The following is a 24853-nucleotide window of genomic DNA, read 5'->3' on the forward strand; positions in this document are numbered from 1 at the left end:
CTGCACTGCTTTCGAATGAGAAAATCTGATGCAGGCACGCATTCTTCTGTGACTCAAATTTTTCCAAAGAAATGAAACCATTTTTTAATAGAAAAATTTGAACTTTTTTTTTTTAGCATAATCAAAATCATAGTCATAGCCATCGGAATAAATATAAAAAAACACATATAATAAAATTAATATTTTCGCTTTATGTAATGCGCTTTTAGTTTGAAGCATTTTTATTCATCTTTATTTAAATATAAAACATACAAATTATTTTTTGCTCTAATTAAATAAATAAGTCAAGCAAAGCTTTAAATTTATTCATACGCCTATACTTCATATACTTTATATGTATTACATAAATAAATGAATTTTTAGTTGCAATGTGGTAGGTACAAATTGTATACACACATTCGTATACACTGTACATATGTATATGCTCTTGTGTTTTTCTATAAACTAAAATACATGCGATAATATCATTTAAGGCATTTTTCCCTAAAATGTCACAAATATTTCATTTCGTCTCTTAAATCTACAAAAGGCATAAATAGGCGAAACTTCATCGCAACGAGTATGTATGTATGTCTTTTTTAATATACTAAAAGTATTAATACATAGATTCATTGCATTACTTCACTAAATTTGCATACGTTTTTAACTTAAACTTAAAACTGAAATCCGGGAAAAATACATATTATAATGCATACAGTTGTGTGCATAATGATAGCAGCGCTAACGTTTTCCAAGCGTTCCTATGTTCTGTAACTAATAACTGTAGAAATTAATTTAGTCTCTAAAATGAGAATACCGAGAGAGTAGTCGAAAGTACGGAAACGCAAAACGCACTATTCCAGCAGTGAAATAAACGTTCATACATTTGTCTACAAAAGCAAACAAAAAAACGGAATTTATTGTTCGTAAAAAAGAATAAATCAAATAGTATCTTTCTCATTTTCGTATAAACGCATATATTGACAGCTTTTATGTCTTCGGTAGTCCCCACTCAGATCAGCGATTACCCCACGGGGGCCAGAGCCAATAATCGGAATCAGTTCTGCAGGAATCATGAAGTGGATCAGCGATTATCTATGCTATAGAGCGAAGATCCGATCTAGACCGCTGCAGAACTGCAAAGAAAGGGAAGAAAAGACAACAGGACACAACCCAAGGGATCAACATATGATCCCTATTGAAATCATGGCGGGCCCGTTTTGCCTGTCTTGCTTAGAGGAGGCGGATAGCACTGATCATTTTCTCTGAGTGTCCTGCATTTGTTAGAGCGCGGCTGCGATTTTTGATTCCGTAGTCATGAGAATGTGTAATATTCGTTCTCTCAAACTGGAGGATATTTTCAGGTTTACCAAAGTATCTGGAAAATTGTCACAGGTCTATTATATTCTAGTTATCTTTTCGCTTCTGTTATTTCTCTCCTTTCCTCCTTGACTATCTACACTTTTAATTTCCAAAGGTATCAAATCTCTCGGTGCTTCTTGGCTCGACTTTTTTTCAAATTTCATTTTCAATTTGAACCCCCACTCAAATTTTCTGATAAATATTTGCATAAAATATTTTAGTGCTCTCATTTCTTTCTTTTAAATTGCTTTAAGATCATTTCTCCACACAGGGGTGAAACCTTTAAAAACTATAGGGTCCGGCTCATCCAAGTGTAACCAACTTCAGACCGCTCGCGCGTGCATCAGTAGTCTGTTAGTTTACTAAATGACAGTCCGGAGTATTGTTTACAAGCGCGCGGAAGTATTTTGCCGTGAGTAAACGCGAAAAAAGAAAATCAGCAATAGAATTCAAACGTAATAGAGTGATTGCTTTATACAGGGCCCGTCATCTATCGTTACGGATTTGAACTAGGTATTATTTGAAGAATGGTAACACTTAGCTGTCATCTGATTTGACAGAAAATTAGTTTTATTCTTCCGTTGAACGAAAATGGTTGTGTATACGCTCAAAGAACACTGGGAAATATTGCGACATTACTTTGAAAATCATGGCGCTACTTGCCACACAGCGAATGCTACGATCAATCTTTTGCGCACTGTCTTCGAAGATCGCATTATCAGCCGAAATTCTGATATCGTTTGGTTGCCTCGAAGCAGCGATTTGACGCCGTTGGATTATTATCTTTGGGGTGCCGTCAAAGACCAGTATTATGTCAACAAACCAGCAACAATTGATGCACTGAAGACCAACATACGCGATGTCATAGCTGAAATACAGCCGCATACAATCGAAAATGTGTTGAAAAATTGGACCGATCGTATGGGATGGTGCGTGGCTAGCCGTGGCAGCCATATGAATGAAGTTGTGTTCCATCATTAACCGGAAGGATTGTACTTCAAAATATAAAAAAACAGTTTAGAAAAATATTGAGTAGTTTCTTTTTTATAGCATTTTTAATTCCGTAAAGTTATATGGCGGACCCTTTATTTGGCTGTAAAATCATAACCAGGGATTGTTCGTAAGCTCGAGCATCTAACAGTAAATAAAGTTTTTGTTTATCGCACCATTACTCGCTACAATGATACTGGTAGCATTGCGAAACGTCATGGAGGTGGTCATCAAAAGACTGCAACGTAACGTGAAATTGTTCAGAAAGTGAAGAAGCGACTTGAGCGAAATGCCCGACAAAGTGCCAATCAAATGGCGGAATAACTGAAAATATCTGAGTAAAGCAAAAGTGATTTTATTCTTAATTTTGTATTATTTCCACACATTTTTTACTTTGAATTGAATAACAGTCATTTTCCAAACTAAATTTATGACCTTTTCAATTGGTTACACTTCGAGTACCGGACCGTGCATAACAATTTATTCCCCGTTAAAGACCTACCGATACTGTTTGCAAAACTCTAAAGTGTCGTCTAAGTCAAAAAAAAAAAATTCATTTTTTTCGGAAATCATGGAGAAACTGCATCGATTCTGTGTTTGCAAATTTCTTGATCGGATTTGCGCTACTATTGCTATGAACACAGCTGTATTTGCATTCACTATAAGTGAATTCTCTAATTAAAATATATTGTACATAAACGTACATATATACATATAATATATAATTAAAGTGTATATGTATATGGGCGTGTGTGTGGCATGATTTAAATACATGAGTATAACTTAAATTCAAATTGAAAATTATATTATGAAGTAAATACAACACTTCCTTTACAAAATTCTTCTCTCTTAAATTTAATACATTAAACGTTAAAATATCGTTTTTTTCTCCGGGTTTGATTATCTCAGGCTTCATTTTGCAACATTTGAGATTTTACGTTCTTTAATTTTACTTATCAATACTTTCACTACTCTCAATAAGTTCCGTATTGAACATAGCTCTACAGAAGTTCAGCATACCACGCGATAGACTATTATAGCACGCTGCTTTGTTTTTGCGCGCTATACACAAATAATAGAAGGGTATTCCGGCTACCGTAATGCCGATACCAACAATGAGATTCATGGGATTACTGAAGCTTGGCAAAAGCACAAGTGTCAGGCAGCATATAATGAAGATAATGGGCAGTGCCAGGTGCACCTTAATAGGCCGCGGAATGTTAGGTCTGTAAGGAAAGAGAATTTAATCAATATACTACTTAAACTCAAAGGATAAATTTTCAAAAATGTAATAGTTACTTGGTATGACGCATCCAGAGCATGCCAGCAATACTGGCCACCACTGACAGCCACAACATGGCACTAAAGTAATTAATCAGAATGTAAACATCGGCAGTGAGTAGTGTCAATAGCGACGTGATGCACTGCGTGAATTGAAAAACATAATATAATAGTCAGGCTGGTTAACATTTTGCTGAACAACGCAATTTTCCGAACTCTAAAACTTACCGAGAATATCAACGATGGTATAGGTGTTTGTTGTTTGATATGGAATAGTGTAAAAAATTTAGGCAAATGTCCTTCTTGAGCACCCGTGGCAAATAGCCGCGCCGAGGTGAAGAGCACTCCGTTAACGCCACCAAAAGTGCTCAGCGCCACAAATATGGGTACCATGAAGGCGAGCGGCCCGAAAACACGATTGCCGAATGTAACCGCTACGGCCAGCGAACTGAGCATTTCGGTCTTTGACACTACGACAAAATAGGCTAAATTCACTAACACATATATGCCAGTGACCAGAGGCATGGCAATCCAAATAGCACGTGGAAGATTTCTAGAAGAGAAGAGGAAATAAATATTTAAGAGCGATTTTTTTTAAAAAAAAAAGAGAAATTAAATGTAATAGACTCAGGCGCGCGGCCAAGATTTTTTTGGGAGTTACATTTTGTATAAAATTTTCTCATAAGTACAATTATATGAAATATGATAAGTGAATATTTATTTATAAAATGCATATTCAGGTGCATGCAAAACTACTTTTGAGCACATAAAGATGAATTAAAACAATTTAAAATTTCTAAAAAACAGTAATAATATAATTTTTTTTAAAGATACCAAATTAAATCAAAGTCTCGATGGAGCAAATAAAAACATTTAGTTGCTTGAAAAGAAAAGAAAACAATTTAATTTGATTTTCGACTCGACTCGTATTTTCAGCAAATTTTTCTAAAATACTTTCCATGCGCTGCCCCATCGTGACATCGTGCTTCTTAAGCACGTTTTGAGTGGACGAAGTAATGAAAATGGTATTTCAGTCTCGCAAGTTGCTATGGAAAGAGTTGCTGCAATACTCATAGTTAATGAATGGCACAAAATTAATCATCCAACTTTGATTTCCAATAATTTTTTATTAAGCAAAAAAAAAAATTATTTTTAGTAATGGATATCTTTATTTTGACCTTTACGCGCTCCAATAATTATCTGTTTAAATGCTGTAGTTGTCAAGTTCACAAGTGTCAAATATGATTGACGTACGACGCCATTTGCAAAAATTATAAATCTTCCAATATGGTGATTAATTTTGCGCCACCTTGTATAATGTATTGATAAAACCCCATTTTGAACACATTATAATTCACCATTCAAAATAAAGATTTCTATCACTCAATACAATTTTATTTATTTATTTATTTATTTATTAAAAAGTTCTTAAAAACAAAATTGAATGGCTAATTGCAATGCAAACATATAATTCTTTTATAACATTTATAGCAGCTATTTCTGATGCATTTATATTACCTTTATTTAAATACAATATTTATTCACTTTAGTTAAGTACTTTTTCCTAAATTTTTTTTCTTACTTCTCCTGTTGTTCCAAATCTTTTTTCTTCTAAAGCCCAATGGGTATAAAGAATGCTTTTTATCTGTTTCTAAATTTCCTTACAATAGAGCTCACCAAGCCCTTTAAAGAAATATCTAATGAGCCATCTGACTAGATATAATAATACTCCTGCCGAAGAGTGACCAGAACAGGCGTTCTACTTCACATATACTCGTAAACGGCTGTAAAGCAAGCAAGCGGCTGATAAACGAATTTCCTACATACTGGGATTGAGTAACCATTTTATGTATTTGCTGTTTATTTTTGATGAAAATATGACTCGGCATGGGTTGATAAGCGCCGAGTTTGACACTATCAAAATCATGTCGACACGTTTAATGTACATAACGTTGTGAAGTTCAAGGCTAACTCTCGTATCTAATAATGTTGCCTAACTGACCTTGCCCATACATGAAAGGACTCCCATACAGCTAAAGAGTACAACTAAATAGTGCTCGTTGCAATTGAAATCTCTTGGGTATGCTGGTTGACCATTTAACCCCCATTGCAGAAGCTGTGGGGACCTTTCAGAGAAGGAAAATGTTGAGCATTTTCTCTGTAAATGTCTGGGTTTGGCAGCTAGGGTGCAGATTTTTTCGACAGCCTTGTGCAATGCTCCAAACTAAATCCCATCAATTTTATCCATTGCATCAACAGCTCTGGCTAGCTGTAGATATCTGCCTTTTGGAGGTCCCATCATGGTATCAAAACGGCGTTTTAGTGCTACTTGGGGAATGCCAGACTAGTACTCCAAACCATTTACCTACCTACCTACTTCAACAGGCGATTTAAATGCACTGAAGATGAATAACAAATATTTTTGCACACCATCAACGCCGGTAAATTAAGAAAGGATATTTCGTAAAGATGAAATATAAATATAGAATAATAGATTTGGGCGAAATGAAAACGATTGAATACTTGTTTAGAATCTGATTATCTCGTAAATTATTTGTCGCTTTTTTATCAATTGTTTATCATTGATTAATGAACAGCTTTAGGCAAATATTGATGTATTCACCATTGTCAGTTTCAGAATCGGCAGAACTCTACTATAGAAATTCCGTCATATCTTCAAACTTGAATTAAAACTGATTGTGGTGCAAAGTAAATCGATTTCGTGCGAATTACAGGCAATGTTTGAGTAGAGAGAATATAACGGGTGATCAATTAAGAGGAGTTTTTTTCATTTGCGTTTTTTTTACAGATCGCGCGTGAGTTGTGGCAAACTGTCATCGTGGATTTGTTGAACAGCGTTTGGCATTTCATCATGGAAAGACTCACACCGCAACAACGTCTACAAATTGTTCAACTGTATTATGAAAATCAGCGTTCTGTGACAAATGTTTTTCGTGCGCTTAGACCGCATTATGGCCAACATAATCGGCCTGCCTTAAACACTATTCGACATACCATCAACAAATTTGAATCCGAATATTCATTGGTGGATAATTCTCGACCGAATAGACCACGTCCAGCAAGAAGCATTGAGAATATAGCGGCAGTAGCAGAGAGTGTACGTGAAAACCGCGATGAATCGATTCGGCACCGTTCTCAGCAACTTGGACTGTCGTATGGAACAACTTGGTCAATTTTACGGAAGGATCTTCATTTAAAAGCATACAAAATACAGCTCGTACAAGAACTAAAGCCAAATGACCTTCCTGCACGTCACCGTTTTGCTGTTTTCGAGCAAAATTTTGTTCAGCGATGAGGCGCATTTCTGGCTCAATGGTTACGTCAATAAGCAAAATTGCCGTATTTGGGATGAAGAACAACCAGAACAGGTTCAAGAGCTACCTTTACACCCAGAGAAAACAACGGTCTGGTGTGGTTTATGGGCTGGTGGAATCATCGGTCCATATTTTTTCAAAAATGATGATGGCCTTTTTGCTACCTGAAATTGAATCTAATGATCTCTACGACATTTGATTTCAACAAGACGGAGCCACTTGCCATACAGCTCGTGAAACAATGACTTTATTGAGAAGTCATTTCGGAGAGCAGCTGATTTCACGTTTAGGACCTGTGAGTTGGCCACCAAGATCTTGTGATATCACACCTTTGGACTTTTTTCTTTGGGGATTCGTGAAGTCCAAGGTCTATGCTGATAAACCAGCTACGATTTAAGCTTTGGAAGCCAACATTACGCGTGTTATTCACGACATACCAGTCGAAATGCTCGAACGAGTGATTGAAAATTGGACCTTCAGAATGGACCACCTTAAGCGTAGTTGCGGCCAACATTTGAATGAAGTCATATTCAAAAAGTAAATGTCAAAGAATGTCCTTTCAAATGATAAATAAAGGTTTTGAACATAATTTACATTTTTGTTTTTTTTTTTTAACTATTGAAAAAAGCACCTCATGATTGATCACCCGTTAGAAATGTTCATACACTGACTCTTTCAACATAGAGCCTATAGTGGAATCTGACTTCTTGAAGAGTAAATTTGGCTACAGTAGCCTATCCAGTTAGTGCAAGCGCTAATTACTCAAGAAGAAATCAAATTTTTCTGTAAATAATAAAAAAATATATGTACATACCATAAGACATTTCTTCGTAGTTGTACTCGTAGTAGGTACATGCAAATATGTACATGTGCCATTATGCAGAAGTGTGTTTCATTTAAATAATTATTCATCCAACAGTGCATAAATTTTATCTGACAAGACAAATACGCAGATATCCATTTGCCCACACACTTCTTCGGAATAAGTAATATCAAATGGACTCTCATGAATTGCAAATCACTACTGCTCAACAAGTGTCAAGTGCACACGCATACACACATACATTGATTATATGACTGGGTGAGAATTTTACTACAGGGTCTGTAGGATTAATGCGGCATACTTTTTTTTGCTTATCAGATTCCATAAGGTAAAAAAGTTAGAATATGATTAGGTAAATAAAAACACAAATGCTAAATGAACAAAAAACAAAATCGCATTCATTTATTTTAATTTATTTCTTATTGCATATCTCACGTTAAAAAGCGACATATACACCGCCCGACACATATTTGCTCACATGAGCAAGACCTAAGTGCGTATGCTAAAAGTAGAGCTAAAAAATGATATCCGTGTCTGGCATTTCTCTAGACCCATTCGTTTACGTTTTTAAACGCAAAACTGTTATTAATTTACATACGAGTAGAGTTGGGTATTTCCCGAGAAAATCCCAATCTCGAGAATCGGGATTTCCCGAAATAACGAAAATTTCAATTCTCGAGATGCGGGATTTCCCGAAAATAATTTTTGAGATTTCTCGAGAATTCTCGAAAATTCGGGAAAAATTCCAAAAAATTAAAAAAAAAAATCTAAAACCAGTGTAAGAGCAATGAATTTCATTAAATATTATTTTTATTTATTTTTATTAAAGTATAAATTACATAAAAAAATATTTGAAAATATTACTATTTCAATTATTGCAAACAAAAAAGTGAAACAAAAATAATTACAAAAATTCAAAACAAAAATAATTCAAGATTATACTTATTAAAATAGGGGAAAAAAGTGATTGTAAACATTATTTCCCAAAATGGTGTTTTAAAAAACACAGACTGTCAATGGCTTCGTCTGACAATCGCGTACGCTTTTTGGACACAAAATTACCCGCTGTAGAAAAATTCCTCTCATTTTGAGTCGATGTTGGCTTAACAGTGTTAAAAGCCCCGATCAGTCTTTCAACATTTTGTGTTTTCTCTCCAGTTTTTTCATATAGTTTTAGCTCGTTTCTAAGCGACGGAAACATCTGGTTCGCCGCATGTTGCGCAATGTCTGCTTTCGTATTTATTGCTGAACGTATTTTTCAAGCTGTTTCGTCATATCTTCTTCATCGGCGTTGTTGGTTGCAAATACGTCATCATCGTCAGAACTAGACACTGCTTGGTATTCTTGAATGCTCGTAGAAAATAGACGAACCAAGTAGTTTTCGGCTTCTTTTATCAATTCTGTTTTAGAACAGGTGTGGAAAAATTCAGATTTGTCACTAGAGCTGTTAACTGGATCGTGTAAATATTTAAAGGCCGATAACAAACGGCTAGATCTACGAGCTGTTAAGTTTTTTTTTAGGCTGGATAAGAATTCATTGCCCAATTCGGTGTGCTGATTCTCCAATTTTGTGAACAAAAATTTGAGAATAGAATCCGCAGCAAGTAAGTTCACATTTTGGCGACTAAGTGCTTCTACAGCAACACGTATAGGTTTAAGAGCATATATGATATCCTCGCAATACTTTTCTTCTGCGTCAGTAGTGGCCATAAAATTTAAATTAAGAGTGTCGAGCGCCTTACGAACATGCTTGCTGATGCAAATGTATCTGGCCAGCATAGTTTCCAGGCTATTCCAACGTGTTTTGCAATCCAACAGCAAGAAAAGCTCTTTCTTCTCGACCTCTTTAACATAATCCTGCAAGATGGCATTCCGTACAGGCGAGTTCTTGAATTTCAAAACTATCTTGCGAACCTTTTTTACGATTTCAAATGCAGACTTTATAGTGACCGTCTTGTCATCAACAAATACGATATTGTCGTCCTCGTCATCGGAAGCGTTTTCCGCATTAATGTTGGAAAATGAAGTACTGGCTGCATTGTTTTCATTTTCATCGGAGCCTCTATCATCCGAATCGTCTCCATCGCTTACGTCACTATCGTATATCCTGTTTGCGACATACCGCCAAATGTATGCCGTGATTGTAGCAAATCTTTTGATGCGCTGGTGATAGTCTCCCAAATTGGATCATGACACTGGCACCATCACTTGTAATAGCCACGATGTCGGACTGTAGTTTTATATTGATGTCTGAAAGCTTTGCATTTACGGCTCATATACTTTTTCAGCGCGACATGATTCCTGAATGCGAACCAGGCCAAGGTTGTCAGATTGTCCATCGTCATAATATATATTGATGTTCATGTAACGTCGGTTTCGCATGCTTGTCCACTCGTCGATGCTCAAGCTGAACTTACGCTGTGCAGATTTAAAATTTTCAATTTTGATCTTCAAATCGCTTTTTATTTTCGTGCAGTACTTCATAACCAAACCCAGAACAGCTTTGTGACACTTTGGAAGATGAAATCCCAAGCGGCTGATACTATTACGAATGAACTCACTTTTTGCTATCGCGTTTATTGGAATTCCATCTTTTGCAGCCAATTTTGCAACAATTTGCTCAAGCGATTCAGGCGAGGAAGAAGTATTGAAAAAGTTGTGAAGAGTTCGGGTCTTCTTGGCTGGTGGCTGTTCTTTTGGAGCCTCATGTTCCCTTCGCTTCATGTTGTGTATCCTCACCATGTGACGGTGAAGTCCAGATGTTGACGATGACTTGCATTTAATGATTTTGTTGCATTTCAAACATGTTGCTTCGTCGTCAAATCGCTTGAAAAGCTGCCACACTTGGTCGTATTCGTATTCTGAACTCATGATTTTTAATGCTAAAAATTCAAAATTTGTTTTAAATTTTGTTTTTTAAAGGAAGTAACTAACCGGTACTCACAGTCAACGATACGTCGATTCAAAACTTAAAAATAAGTAATATTTGGACCACAAAATATTTTATTATACGGTGTATAATTTATACTTAATCAGGTACCACAAAATGAAATGCACCCGCTCACTACAAAAAATAAATTTACAAACGTCGTCTGTGCAGTCTGTAACATAATGGCCGTTACAGTTTGGTGTTTCCAGGTATTAATCATGTGTATGTGTATTTCTCGAGAAATCTTGAAACATTCTCGAGATTCGGGATTTCCCGAAGTGCTAAAAATTTCAATTCTCGAGATTCGGGATGGAAAAATATCGAGAATTTCTCGAGAATTCCCGTCGGGAAATTCCCGAAACCCAACTCTACATACGAGTATATTATCATACGATTCAAACTGCAAAAACTATTCACAATGATTAATAGGCCACGCAGAAAAAGTTCTTCCGGAGTATCAATGCGGGAAGGACAACAAGAGACCAAATTTGTTCACTCAAACAGAAATTTTTGGAGCAGAACATTGGGCTGCGCATGCTGTTTATTGATTTTAAGTAAGCTTTCGCTGACATCAGCGGATGGCCATCCCACAATATTTCATAAATGTAAAATCGCAGACAAACTAACCAGAATAGTGATGTTGACTTTGCGAGAAACTGTATCAAAGTGGTTATACAAGACAATAAATCTGAATTCTTCAGAATTAAAACTGGAGTGAGACAAAGGGATACGCTCTCATCAACAATCTTCAACCTTATGCTATGCTGTGCCATCGATGAAGTAAGTGACGCAAAAAGGACTGGACTTATATTAAACAGAACTACTCAATTATTCGCATAAACGGATGACATAGCAATTTTCAGCAAAAAAATCCACGCCCTATCCAAAACCTTCCCGGATATTAAAATTGCACCTGGTAGAACTGGCCTTTAAATCAACGAACATAAGACGAAATATATGATTATGTCCAGAAAATATAAACCATCAGGAGACAAATATCAGGAATCCTTTACCTACTTAAGCCTCAAACTCTGTACAGACAATTCCACAAGCCTCACCCTCGATGAAAGAATCCAAGCAGCTAACAGATAGCCGCTGCTGAAACTCTTCAAATCGAAACTACTAAGCAGACAATGCAAATTGTTTCTGTACAAAACATCATTAGACCAGTCTTATGCTATGCATCAGAATCACGGACCTAATTTAAGGGGGGGGGGGTAGGGTCACAAAATCAAAATTTTTTTTCTTCACTCATCTTATAGTAAATCATTTCAAGAATGTTGTGTCAAAATTTTAAGTGGATCGGAGCAGAACTCTCAAAGTTATAGCCTTTGTAGGCACTCTACCTCGAATGCGGAGCATCGATAATTTCTCTGAGTCATTTTTTCAAACGCGTTTTTCCCGAAACGACTTCTTAAAAGTCGGTGCCAATCACAACTCCGAAACTATTCAACCGATTCTTTTCAAATTTGGCACACGTTTTCTAAATCAAAAATACCTCCCCCCTACACTGTTTTTTTTTATTTTTTGTTTTTTAGGGTTGTTTTTCACTTACAAATATGGCGAAATTTTTCGCCAAAAATGCTCGTTTTACGTTTTTTTGCCACCAAAACTACAAAAATGAAAAAAAAAAATTTTATTAATGTAGGGGGGAGCATTACGTCATACTTTAACTGAAAAATTCGACCTTTTTAGTTTCAGATGATTCTACGACGAATGCCGATTGGCACCGCAGAGCACCTCTCGAAAAACATATCTCCTAAAAAACTCTGTCATGGGCTTATTTGTCAATATTTTATTATTAATATTTTTTAAAAACTTATTAAAAAGATGTACAATAACATGTAACTGATTTTATTAAAGTATCTTAAGCCATATTTCTGTAAAAAATTCACAAAAAAAGTGTTTTTTTTTTAGCGCTAAACCCTACCTCCCCCTTAAGCAGATAAAGCAAAACTGCAAACATTCGAACGAAAAAAACCTAAAAAAAATTGTGGGAGCAATCAAAGATCACGCGTAGAAGAAAATTGTAGAAGCTTGCAACACTAGAGCGAGGAGAAGGCCAAGAACAAGATGGACCGACGACCTCAATAAACTTGGAATATGGAACTGGAAAAAAATCGGAGATGTATGGAGGTCCCACGTGCAGCAGGCCAAAACTCACAAAGAGCTATAGTGCCAGAAGCTGATAATGATGATGATCATACAATTAAAAAAAAAAAAAAAAACAGTCTAACGGTTAGACGCGATAGAAGTGAAACCTTCCGTAAAACAAACTGAGAGAGAATAAGACGAAAGCAGCATTAGGAGCGGGATAATTATAGGTTCATTATAATATTGCTATAAAGTTCATATTTTATTTTCTTCATTTTATTATTATTCATCCTCAATGTTTTCAATTTCAACAAATGATACGAGTGGCTTATGATAGCTAAAATATGATACAAATGCTTTGGTTTCGATGTTGTCAACATATCTTTGAAATACCGCGTCAATTGTTGTTTTTGATCATGTTGTCGATTCAGTGCGATTGTTACACATTTTTAAATTGAATGTTGTATTGAGAACGTCAATTAAAGGAACCGCTGTGTCCAATGCAAAATTTACGTTAAAATCGCCACTTAAAATCATTGGAACTTTATTGTAATCTTTTCTAATATAACTATCCGCGATACTTCTGGTGTATACTTTATTAAATTTTCGTGAATGAATTCCGTGATGCTATTTATTGATTTTTTTTCTGTCGATACTCACGACACTTTTCTGTATTATTTTTCGGCATAATTGCGGTAAATATTTAAAAATGAAAATATTTACGAATATAAAAATACACACGCGGTTGCTATTATGAGCGTCCCCAGCAAAACCTGCGTGACCGAAACTCTAACACAATTACATTTTTTTGAATGTTACAAACACATATGCACGCAGGTTTTGCTGGGGCGTGACCGAAACTCTAACACAATTACACATATGCACTCGTATTTGTTTGAAAATCGACTTTTTTTTTTGGTTCTCCGTCACCTTTGGAAAATGTGTAAACAGTAAGCAAACTTTATTCATATATTTTTCCTCATTTTTGCATCAGTAAAATTAAACAAACGCCGTAGCCGAATGGGTTGGTGCGTGACTACTATTCAGAATTCACAGAGAGAACGTCAGTTCGAATCTCGGTGAAAACACCAAACACCAAACTCCTCATAAACATATCATAAAATAAAATAAAATAACTGTATAAAAAAATGTTTTTTCTTGTGATTCGAACCAAGGATTTTGGATCGGAAGCTCACATTGCTAGCCGCTCGGCTATCGCGCCATGCTGTCGGCGCTGGCCTAAAAGTTATTTAGTTCGTCGCTACGTTTATATGTAATATTCGTAGCCAAGAGTGTCGCTTTTTTCGTTTCACTTTTTCTCAAATCACTCCCAACGATTCTAAAGAAGTTTTCACTTCAAAAATTTTTCTGAGTTAAAATGGTAAATATTTTCTTTTCCAAATATAAACAAAAATAAATTGATCTAGAAAAACCCGGGTATCTTTGGCTAGCCGTATTTTCAAAATGTATAGGTCTTCCTCATGTGTGCACGCAAAAATTGAATTTTGTCAGATGGTGTAATATTTCACATACTATTTGTATATTTCGAAACTCTCATCCGCCTTTAGTTTCATTTTAAGGTAACTTTAAAATAAAAGTCAAAATGTTCCAATGTTATTCCAATGTCCAAATGCTGCAATGAGAGCATTTCAAGAAGGCAAAAAAAAAGTTTTCCTCACCCTGTAGAAACCGATGAAACAGCTTTTTCGCGTACTTGTAAGCACTTACATTCATATTAGGGGTGCCAATTTTCGAGATTTTAGTGATCCCGAAATTTTCAGGGTCTTATGTTGCAGATTCGGGATCCCGTGACTGTCTCAGAATTAAAATGTTTAAGATTTTGTCAATATTTATTGCTAAAAAATGTAATACATATGAACTCAGACTGCTTTAGTATTTCAGATCAAACCATTACAAAAAAGAAGTATAATTTTTAACAATCCATAAATTTATTAACGCAATTCATTACACTTATTTATAAACTAGAAAAACACCCATAAATTCTACAAACTTAAGTCTTCAGTATTTTATAATAAAGTTTTTGTGCCCCAAATATAAATAAAGGGTATTTTAAAAGCAACGCCCAGATGTTTCTTTAGAATATTTCACGATTTTTATTCAAAATACAGCGCTTAACAATTCCATATGAAAAATTACATGACTCAAATGTCCACGTCTACGGGTGAAAACCACCAAACGGTCGATTCATGAATGCCTAATTGTTCAGAACGTTGATATATGAATTTTGAAAGTTGTTCAGCAACACTTTGCGCTCCAGCAGCAATATTCTCAACAGAAAGTATAGTTTCAGTTTTTGGTCTGCCAGTCCTTTTTCTATCCTCGAATGAACCAGTTTCTTGAAATATTTTCACCAACCTTTAAATTGTCTACTTATTCGTATGATTATTTCTACCAAAAAAATCACGAGTTTTGCGATATGTACATAGGTATGTTTTTCATAAAGTTCGACCATTTTCATAAAAAGTTTCAATCATTTTAACGCTTTGTTCTATCATACAAAATTATACTAAAATTGTCTACTTAAAAGTCGAAAAGGACATGGACAAAAGGTATTAGAAAAGGTTTAGGAATTATTCACTACTGACATCTAGACGTCAATTTTGAAAGGCCCAATATATTAGGTACAGTAGCAACGACCCAGGTAAAATTATGTCGAATCACTGTTTTAAATTCATATTAAATATATTTAATTCTTAAGTGCATAGGCATGTACATAAAATTTCTAATAAAAATATATAAGCATATAACATTCCTCGAATTATTTAAATATAACCATCTGATGTAAAAAAACGATACTCAACAATCCGGGCATTTACGGAATTCAAGAAAAGTAGTAATCCCGAAGTCCCGGTATTAGCATCCCTAATACATATTTACAAATGCATGCAATATCTTTAAAAATCAACTGGTGGCAAATGAATGAAAGCAGGCAAACACATGCATACATACATACATACACTTAGACTCTCAATACAAAATAAATGGCCTTCAAGCTTTGTTAAATGTTCTCTTCCCGCAAACGCACAAGCGCACGTACGCACGCACATTTTAATGTGAACATCGGAAGAGTGTTTCTGAAGATTTCACTTTTATACGCAATGAAGCCACTTGAGCTTGATTCAATAAAAAAAATTGCAAAAAATAAATAGACTGCAAACAGGATGAGAAGGACACGAAGATGCTTTCAAAGGAATTATTCGAATGACGCAAGCGTTTCAGTTACACTACTTTAAGAAATTTAAGTTAAGATGAAAGTTTGAGAGTAATAATTGAATGGCCCACATTTGGTTTTCTTAATCTAAGCAAGTTTTCAAGTGTGCCTCCTTAAGTACACTTTCGAAAGTTAGAAATAGGTATTGTCACGCATGCATTTGCGTTAATTTGAGTTATTCGTAAACAAGAAAGAAAAAAATTAGAAAACTTATCAAGCAACAAAATAAAGTCCAGATAGCCCTCCTTCAAGCCGGCAACTTATAACACGGTTTCGCTATAACACAGAAAATTGCAAGAACCTTTGTTAAGTACTGTACTTCTGCGGCCGCGGCGGGGCTTGCCGTCACGGATGCATACATTGTTATATCAGTGAGTGTTGGAGAAATTATTTCTTTTCATCTCCGTGGCCTGAAAACAAAAGTGTCCCCGCTGTTGGTCGGCAGTCTGAGTCGAGCCGCGGTGTGTTAAATAACAACTTTTTAACATAAAGTTTCAGTCCTAAGCCATGCCCGGAAAAATAAAAAAACAGTGTTCAAAGAAAATTTATTTCTTTAAAAGTAAATCTACAGATATTGGATCGTCTTTTGAAAGAAGAAAAAGCATCTCACATTGGAAAAAGCCTTAATTTGAATGAAGCAACAGTCCGGACTATCAAAAAAAAAAATTAAAAAGAAATAAGAAGTGCAGTTGTTGCAGGATCATTGACATCGGTCAATAATTGAGAAAACGGAAAAAGCACTCAGCATTTGGATTGATTGTTACTGGTGAAAAAAATTCCATTAGATGGCAATATCTTCAAACAGAAAGCACTAAAAAATTACAAACATCTTAAAGAACAACAAGAGTCTTCTGTCAACCCAGATTTTGTAGCAACTAACGGTTGGTTCGAAAAATTCAAAAGGCCTTTTGCAATTCATAGCATAAGAATCCAAGGAGAATATGCATCGGCTCATCATGAATGCGCTAGAACGTATCCAGAAAAAATTAAAAACATTATGGAACAGGAAGGATACACAGCAGATGAAGTTTTCAATGCCGACGAAACTGGGCTTTGGAAAAAGAAAAAACAGCACCCGGATTTAAGGTGCCTAAAGACCGTCTAACGCTCCTTTTGTGCAGTAGATAAAAACACCTTACCGGTATATTGGAAAGCAAATCCAAGAGCTTGGGTAACTGGAAATTTATTTCAAGATTGGTTTTTAAATTGTTTTGTGCTAGACGTTGAACGTTATTGAAGGTTAATTTGAGCTTCAAAATGATATTACCATTATATCGTCCCCTTAGTATAACAATAGCCTACATATGTGCTCATAGGCTATTATTTTTTTATTGAATTTTTGGATTCTCCATCGTCGATTTTATATGTGGTCAAAATTTTGTCAAATTCTAGTTCCACAAAATGGGTCAAAACGTCAGTCAAAAATAATAAATATTTACAGACATAACGAGATTTGAGTGAGAGCTACTTTCGACAAAAAGTTTGAAATTCATTTTCTCAAAACATCAAAAAATTTATAGGCTATTTTAATACTAAGGGGACGATATAATGCTCCATGTCACCCACAAGATTTGAATCATCCCAACGTCAAAATACTGTTCTTACCCCTTAACACTACATCGTTGATCCAACCATTGGATCAAGGTATAATTTATAACTTTAAAACAAGCTTTATAGTGGATTTTAGACTTAACCGACGCAAAATCAATTAATCTAAGGGAAGCTTGAAATCAAGCACTCTATCGACATCATATCTTTGTCGCTGAAAGAACTGAAAACATCAACGTTAAATGCGTGTTGGAAAAAATATGGTTATCTTCAGTTGAAATAGAAAACGTGCCTGAAACGTCAGAAAATGAAATTGGTGGCATATTAGAACTTGCTAAATCAATCGGAAGCGAAGGTTTTGTGGATATGGCTATTGAGAACGTCCAAGATTTATTGGTGGAAGGAGAACTTGACGAGACGGATTTGATGAAAATGGCATCCGAAGCTGTAAATCAAATCGATTCCGAGTACACTGATGAATATTGTGCAGTTAATAATTTTACAGTGTGTCTAACTTCATACCGAGAAATTTACAATGATCTGGTAAGAACCAGCAACCAAGGCACAATTACAGATTTTTTTTAAAGAGAAAAAAATGCAAGAAAGTTAATTGAAGAAAAAAGTTGTGAAAGTGAAGGCGATATGAATGATTCTGTGGAAACACAGAAAAAATGTTCCCAACTGATTATAGTGAGCACTGACGATGAAAAAATTTATGAAATTAGAGTTGTGTTAAATAAAAATAATATATTTTTGAACATACATTTATATTTTTAATAAAAATTAAAAAATTAGAATTAAGAAAAAATGTTTTTAATAAGTTTTCGGAACATAACCCCCGTTTTTGTACTGGCTCTCTGTCTCATACAACACGGCATTTTCTAGGAACCTATGTACCGAATTACAGGAGGGTTACCTGTAGTTAGTTTGTGAAATGTCGGAAAATATTAGGTTGGGGAACAAGAAGTTACAGTTTAAGCTCGTTGTCAAGGTGACATTTCACACTAAAGAAATCCTTTTGCTGATTTTGATTTGTTCCAGGATGTTAACAATGGAAGTCAACAAAGAGAAAATTCGGCACATTTTACAGTTTTTCTTTAATGTGGCGAAAGTACAATACTTTTTTTCCTGGTTCACTCCTCTCGTAAGCATAGAGCCTCGACAAGACTTGTCTTACGTTGGTTTCGTTAATCTATTTGATGTTTGTGAATGTTGTTTATGGTGCCGTTCAGGCATTTTTGGTGTTAAGGAAAATATCGATTATGTTGCTAAAATCCCAGAAATAATCGAAGTTGACTGACATGTTAGTAGTCGTATTACTATAAAAAATTATTAAAAAAAAACAATTGAATTTTTTACCAACTTCTCGTACACTTACAAAACAAATTCAAAAAACATTATATGGGTCACAAAATCGAAATTTTTTTTCTTCACTCATCTTATAGTAAATCATTTCAAGAATGTTGTGTCAAAATTTTAAGTGGATCGGAGCAGAACTCTCAAAGTTATAGCCTTTGTAGGCACTCTACCTCGAATGCGGAGCATCGATAATTTTTCAGAGTCATTTTTTCAAACGCGTTTTTCCCGAAACGACTTCTTAAAAGTCGGTGCCAATCACAACTCCGAAACTATTCAACCGATTCTTTTCATATTACGTCATACTTTAACTGAAAAAATCGACTTTTTTAGTTTCAGATGATTCTACGACGAATGCCGATTGGCACCGCAGAGCACCTCTCGAAAAACCTATCTCCAAAAAAACTCTGTCATGGGCTTATTTGTCAATATTTTATTATTAATATTTTTTAAAAACTTATTGAAAAGATGTACAATAACATGCAACTGATTTTATTAAAGTATCTTAAGCCATATTTCTGTAAAAAATTAAAAAAAAAAGTGTTTTTTTTTTAGCGCTAAACCCTACCACCCCCTTAACGGATCTGCTGCTGCATCAACGCCTAGGAATGCATTTTGTTTTTGCATTCGCAAGGTTTCTAATTTCAGTACTACGGACTTTTCACTACTACCCACGAATTTTTTTATCATCACTATCTTCTTTAACTGAAAAAGTACCGTTATGCCATTTTTGGTGTTAATTGCGGCGTTTTCCTCGCTTGCACATTATTAACCATTTTTAGTTCCGTCAACGTGCCTAAGAACAACTGATTAGCTTAATTACGCATAAAAAATATTATTTTGAGTTCTGTCGCTATTTTTGCAATAAATATACAATTTTGTGGTGTTTTAATTGAAGTTGTGTCTCTTTATCTAAAAAAGTAGGTAGATAAAGAGGCAGAATTCGAGATAATACCACTAGCGGAATGAAGAAATTTCAGTGAAACAGTCATAATTCAAAATTATCTTTTATTTCCTCAGCAAAAGTGTACAATCAATAATTCTTTAACAAAACTTGCTTTCCAGAAGGTCTTCTTCTTTATGGAATACAAATTGACCATAATACCACCCTGATCAAAAAATTCCCGGAGCAATCGCCAGGTCACGCTCTAAGTCAACAGATTTGAGTTCGGATTTTTTTTTTTGGTAGATTGCCACATCTTTTTATGTACATTCAATGATGCGAAAACCGTAGAAATGTTTTGCAACTGTTTTGGTAATAATACTCTAAAGAAAAGAACCGTTTACGTGTAGCATGAACGCTTCAAAGAAGACCGTGAGTACATCGTTAAAGTGAAAAAAGTTTATCCATAACCTCAAATTAACCATCAGAGACTTACCTGAAGACGTAACATTGCGTATGGACCCGGTGAGGACATTGTAGTTAATTATTTGGGCTTGCGCCGTGATGCATGAAAGTCGTGAAAGTCATGATTTCGAAGGCTCAATCCTACCCAACAATCACCAAACGCATCATTACTGGAGACGAGACGTAGGTTTATGAGTACGGTATGCAATCCAGACAACAGGCGAGTGAATGGAAAGTTCTGAATCAACCAATATAAAAAACCAAGTCGTTTTTACCCTTCTTCACCTTTATTTTAGGATTAAATCCTGTTTTACAACAATTTACATATTAAAAATGCATAAAACATATAATAAATATCTGTACTATATTAAAATCATGTATCGGTTGAGCTTGAAGTTCAACATTCTCGCCATCTCTTTGGAGGTCAACCAGTCTTGAAGTTTTTGTATTTTCTATCAGCCTTGATCGGTTATTCTCTGTACATTCTTATACCATTCCTTCCACCTCTTTCTGATCCACCTGATAACATCTTGTATGTGGCATATTTGTCGTATCTCTCCATTGCGTATCAAGTCACGGGGATTAATGGCTACTAGTGCGGGGAGTGTGTGCATTTCGGTTCTTGATACTGGCTGCTCGGTTGTTTTCATATAGTATTTCAGTATATGCCTCACGCATGTTTTGTATATTCTGACATTGCCTTTGGTGCTGAGGTGCTTATTGCGTCATATAGTATCCCTAAGACATCCTGCCACTGCCAAGTAAAGTCTTTAAAAAAGTAATTATCACACCGAGGTAGTTGAACTCCATAACGTGCTCAATTGGTGCCCCATACACCACAAGCTTGCATCTTAAAGGATGTCTTGAGATCGTAAGCGATTTAAAGAAGAATTTGACCAAGAACTAAACGAATACCACCCAACAGCCATCAAATTCACCTGACAGGTCTCTCTGAATTTTTTCTGTTTGATCGAGTCAAAAAGCCACAACGGGGAACGCGTTTTAAAAGCCGAAAGGAAGTAATGGGGACACGCTCTGATGACTATACCGAATAGCAGTATATTTTTTTCCGATCGATAGTCTTCGTTGTTTTGTACTTTGGCTACTTTTAAGTCATTTTGATATTGCCTTTAATATCAATACAAATTCAGCTAATTAAATACTTAAAATATCACATCCATACATGCATACTTTTTCATTTGAATGATACCACAGAAATAATTCAAACGCACATGCAAAATGCTGACGATAAAAAGGTAAGATGAGAAAATGTCCAATTCTAAATAAAAGTGAACCTGCTGTTATTTCATTTTGCTCTCCACAAAATCACGGCATTTTACATTTTTAAGCTAACGCCATGCATAATTAGCATGCCTCACAGTGCGGCCGATTCCCAAAAAGCTGGCCAAAAGTCGAAAAATAAGTTTCTAGATAGAGTTTTTTTGTCTTTGGGTTGGCTACAGTAATGCCTTGAGTAGTGAAAACCGTTCATAGCAACGTCCTGTACCCTAAGTATCCTCTGTATTTTCAGTCGCAACGTGGCCTTCGTTTGAGCATCGTATTACTGTCGATGAATAGTGAAAGTTGTGCACATTTGAAAGATTTTGTATTGGAGTAAATTGAACAAAACCAAATGGAATCATCTTCGGAAGGTTAGTAAAATACGAGAAATCTTTAGTACATATCAATACCTCGACACAAAATTTTTAGCTGCAGCAATACGTAGATACATTTTTTGCAATTTTTTTTATAAAATTTGAGTTTTCAAACTGTATAGTAATACAACGCCGTCATATGCTGCTTTGAAACCTATTAAAGGTTACTCAAAAAAGTAATGGTAACTGAATAAAACAAGATTCAGCTGCTACCACTTGCTACCTTGCGACCCCGAAAACATATAAATTTACATGCATCTTGATTATGTTCTAGAATATACGCTATTTCACGTGAGGGGGTGGCCAATAGGGGTGCAAGGAGGTGGATTTTAAAAATTTTAAGATCAAATTCGTAATCAGCGACCCCGACAACCCCCGAGTAAGAAATTTTGAATCAATTACTTAATTTTTTGAGTTTTGGCCAGCTTTTCGGGAATCGGCCGCACTGTGAGTCGTGTTGGAATAGTAAATATTTGGTAAAAATATCCCCATCCGTTCTTGAAGCTTTTCTATCAAATCAAAGTTCTCTGGGTCGTGAATTTCCCATCCGAGTTGTGTTAGCGAAGGGCGCCGAGAACTGCATGTTCTTGTCTATACATACCTATATTAGGTGCGCAACTAAGTTCTCGCTATTTTTTGCCGTTTTGATGTCTTCATATGAATGGAACTGCTGGTCGGCAGCTAGACCATGTGCCATCAATCGGAACAGGTGATAATCGGACGGCGCAATATCTTGAGAATATGGTGGGTGGGGTAGGATTTCCCATTTCAGTGTTTCCAGGTAGGTTTTAAGGTTTTGGCAACGTGAGGCCGAGCATTGGCATGCTGTGGAATCACTTTTTAATGCCTCTCCGCATATTGCGGTCGCTTCTCGCGCAGTGCTCGGCTCAATAGCATCAATTGAAGTCGATGCCAATCCCCAGTGATGGTTTCGCTTGGTTCATAATAAATAACACCAACTTGCTCCCACCAAATCCATAGCATAACCTTCTCAGCGTGAATATTCGGCCGAGAGGACGACGTAGAAGCATGACCGGGCAGTCCCCATGACTTGCTTTTCTTTGGATTGCTGTAATGAATCCATTTTTCCTCATCCGTCACGATGCGATGAAGAAAACCCTTCCTTTTTGCCGCTGGAGCAGTTGTTCACAGGCGAAAAAGCGACGTTCAACATCCCTTGGTTTTAACTCATAAGGAACCCGAGTCCCCTGTTTCTGAATTCGGTTTCCCAAAGCATGCAATCGTTTGGAAATGCATTGGCGGGTAACTCCTAATACTGAAGCAAGCTCTTCTTGCGTTTGACACGGATCCTCATTGAGCAATGCCACCAATTCAGCGTTTTCGAAGGTTTTGGCCTTCCTTAACGCGGACGGTCGTCAAAATAAAAATCACCATCTTTGAAGCCACGGAATCAATCTCCGCACGTTGTTTCCTTTTAAAGCATATCTCCATAAACTTTTTGTAGCTCTCGCTGCGCTTCAGCCGCCGTTTTTTTTCGAATGTAAGAGGAAAATCAACACTTCCCGCAAATGACGATTATTCGGCACAAAATCAAACATTTTCACAAAATCAAAAGTATATGAAACCAAAATAAAATCACTAATGTGTCGCAGCAGTTTGCTTACCATATGTTTAAGCTTGGTTTATGACGTTTAGGTTATGTTAGAATCGACTAGTACACACTGCTGGCGGCATCTAATGACAAACAGCGGGAATTTAGTTGCACAACTAATATATTCAATGCTCTCTAAGCTATGAAAAATCTTTTGTGTTGGAGAGTCTTGTTTCGAGTGTTTTTCTTAGCTGTATGAGAACTATCGATGTCGATAACTTTGGTTTGACAGCTAAGAATAGCAAACTGGGTTGACATTTCTGTCCAGTAAAGTTGGACAAGTCATCATGAATCGTTTGACCGCTGAACAACGCTTCCAAACTGTGAAAATTATTTTGGAAAAAAAAATATGTGTTCGCAAAGCACTGAGCATTATTTCTTTCGAAATGAGAAAGGAGCTGTCGTTGCGGTGAATGAATTTGTAACTAATAGCCGCGGCGAACATATGCCGGATATTATATTCAATAAATAGGTTAGGTCAGGTTATACTGGCTGGACGAAGCCACGCAGAGACCATTTTGGTCCATAGCGATAGCAGATCGGGGTCCTTTTTTAGCAAAAGTATGCATCCTCAAGATGCGCACACTACCGACGAATTTTATAAGTCACTCAAACTCCAGTTCAGGGATAGATTCTAGTCTTTCAAAACTGAAAGTACTCAGGTAGCGTAGTCTAGTTTTCGAGAGAGCCGCACAGTGGGCTAGATAATGCTCCAGGGTTTCTGTTGTATCCGGCTCATTACATTTCCTTCACGCGTCAAAAAATAAATACCGTGAAATTATCTACCAGATTACAGTACAAAAAAAATTCATTCCAACAATATTTCTGTTTTGTATTAGCATTTTAAATTCCAAGCTCTTAAAACAACACCCGATAGTATTAGGGCCATCAAATTATCTTAGTTATACTATTCATGAAAATTTTATATTTTTTAATAGATTTTTAGAAGATTCTTAAACTTACTTGTATGGATCCTGCAACTCCTCCGTCACAAAGTTCAAATAATTCCAGCCGCCAAATGCAAAGAGGCCCGAATAAAAGGCAAACCCAATATTGCCCGCATCGTAATTACCCTCCCAGGCGTTTTCGAAATTCTCAAGACGGCCCATCAGCAAATAGTAGAGGCCAGCTAAAATGATCATTATTAGCGCCAAGAGTTTGCCGGCAGTAAAGATGTCCTGCACTTTCATAGACCATTTCACGGATAAACAATTAATGGCAGTGAGCAAACCTAAAGAAACAAGTAATTTCTACTATAATTGATTTATTTACAAAATATTTAGTGTTGAACTACTATTAGAGATAAGAA

At 35.8% G+C, this 24853-nt stretch overlaps 1 protein-coding gene across 5 annotated transcripts in view; it reads right to left on the reverse strand.

Annotated features, from left to right (window-relative positions):
• Positions 1 to 2617: 2617 nt before the first annotated feature.
• LOC129247232 (Y+L amino acid transporter 2) overlaps positions 2618 to 24853 on the reverse strand; it is a 52292-nt gene continuing 30056 nt past the window's right edge. For all 5 annotated transcript variants that reach the window (XM_054886271.1, XM_054886268.1, XM_054886270.1 and 2 more), the window contains exons 5-8: positions 24508 to 24775; positions 3841 to 4165; positions 3631 to 3755; positions 2618 to 3557 (exon numbers count right to left, since the gene is read on the reverse strand). In XM_054886271.1, coding sequence (XP_054742246.1) covers positions 3281 to 3557; positions 3631 to 3755; positions 3841 to 4165; positions 24508 to 24775 — 995 coding nt within the window. In that variant the 3' untranslated portion in view covers positions 2618 to 3280. The remainder of the gene's footprint in view (positions 3558 to 3630; positions 3756 to 3840; positions 4166 to 24507; positions 24776 to 24853) is intronic.

Source organism: Anastrepha obliqua, chromosome 5, assembly GCF_027943255.1.
Source record: "Anastrepha obliqua isolate idAnaObli1 chromosome 5, idAnaObli1_1.0, whole genome shotgun sequence".
In the NCBI taxonomy this organism is placed as follows: domain Eukaryota; kingdom Metazoa; phylum Arthropoda; class Insecta; order Diptera; family Tephritidae; genus Anastrepha; species Anastrepha obliqua.